Genomic DNA, 1,245 nt, shown 5'->3' with positions numbered 1-1,245 from the left:
CACCCAGCCCCGCCGAAAGCGAGCACGGAGGTGGCGGTGAATAGAGAGCGTTTATTGGCACGCCGAGCCCCGCCGCTCGGCCTCTGGGGCACCAAAACGCGGCCCCGCACATGAGGAACGGTCCTTCGCTGCCGGCCCAGCCCCCAGGACCCCTTGGCCATGGGGAGGGGGCCGGCGGGCACTGGGATCTTCCCCTCTCCCGGTGGTGCCAAGCCCCTTGACAACGGTGTAACGGTGACATGGTGACACCTGGTGCTGCCCCACACCGGGGACAGGGACGAGGTGGGCGCAGAGCCGGGCTGCAGTGGCTGCCACGGGGTCCTGGCAGGGTCACTTCACCACGAGGACGTAGAAGGCCATCAGCACGCAGGAGATGGCCACGGGCACGTGCAGCCGCGTGCCAATGATGGCAGCTGCAGGGTGGTAGTAGGGGGCTGTGCTGGGCAGCACCCAGCCCCTGTCCCAGCACGGTCCCAAACCCTGCATTCCTGTCCCCAACCTGGGCCACCACCCCAGCTCTGTACCCCCATCCCAGACCCCCTTGCCCCTCCATCCTGGCCCCAGCATCCCCATCTTGTGCCCCAGGTCAAGCCCACCATGCCCCCATTCCATATCCCAGCACCACTGCAGACCCCAATGCCCAAGTCCAGACCCAACACCACCTCATATACCTCACTACATCTTATACTCACACTCCAGCCCATTACGTTTCCATTCTGAAACCCGTGCCCTGAGTGCAGCTGCCTGTGTCCCTGTTCCAGAGCCCTGTGGCCCCATCCCAGCCTCACAGCCCCACTCCACTCCTATGCCTCCATCCTGGCCCCATGTCCGTTACCTCAGAACCCAACAGCACCATTCCGTCTCATACCCACAGCCCAGCCCCATGCCCTCAACCTGGTCCATTTTCCCATGTTGCTGCTGGTATCCCAGTCCCATGTCCCTTATCTTAGACCGCAACACCACCATTCCTATCACTACACTTCAGCCCACATCCCCATCCCAGCACCGTGCTCTCATCCCGGTCCCAGTGTCTCCAGCCTGGTCCCAGTGCCCCCATCCCAATCCCGGTGCCCCCATAACGGCCCCAGGTCCCTACCCCAAAACCCAATGCCACCATCACCCGCCCTGGTCCCATATCCCCATCCCTGCACCACGCCCCCGTCTCACCCCCACGTCCCCATCCCAGCCCCGTGTCCTCATGCTGGTCCCAGTGTCCCCATCCCGGTCCCAGAGTCCCAACCCCAG

The 1,245-nt window shown here is 64.2% G+C and overlaps 1 protein-coding gene across 1 annotated transcript in view; it reads right to left on the bottom strand.

Moving 5' to 3' along the window:
• The window catches only part of TMEM167B (transmembrane protein 167B), a 1,687-nt gene continuing 473 nt past the window's right edge, over positions 32-1,245 (bottom strand). Inside the window, exon 3 of the mRNA XM_021377446.1 lies at positions 32-413. Within this exon, the coding sequence (XP_021233121.1) occupies positions 331-413 (83 nt within the window). The 3' untranslated portion in view covers positions 32-330. The remainder of the gene's footprint in view (positions 414-1,245) is intronic.

The sequence above is a fragment of the Numida meleagris genome, chromosome 25 (genome assembly GCF_002078875.1).
Source record: "Numida meleagris isolate 19003 breed g44 Domestic line chromosome 25, NumMel1.0, whole genome shotgun sequence".
NCBI classification, from domain to species: domain Eukaryota; kingdom Metazoa; phylum Chordata; class Aves; order Galliformes; family Numididae; genus Numida; species Numida meleagris.
Note: the sequence above shows the minus strand (reverse complement) of the source record. Positions and strands in the feature narration are given on the sequence as shown.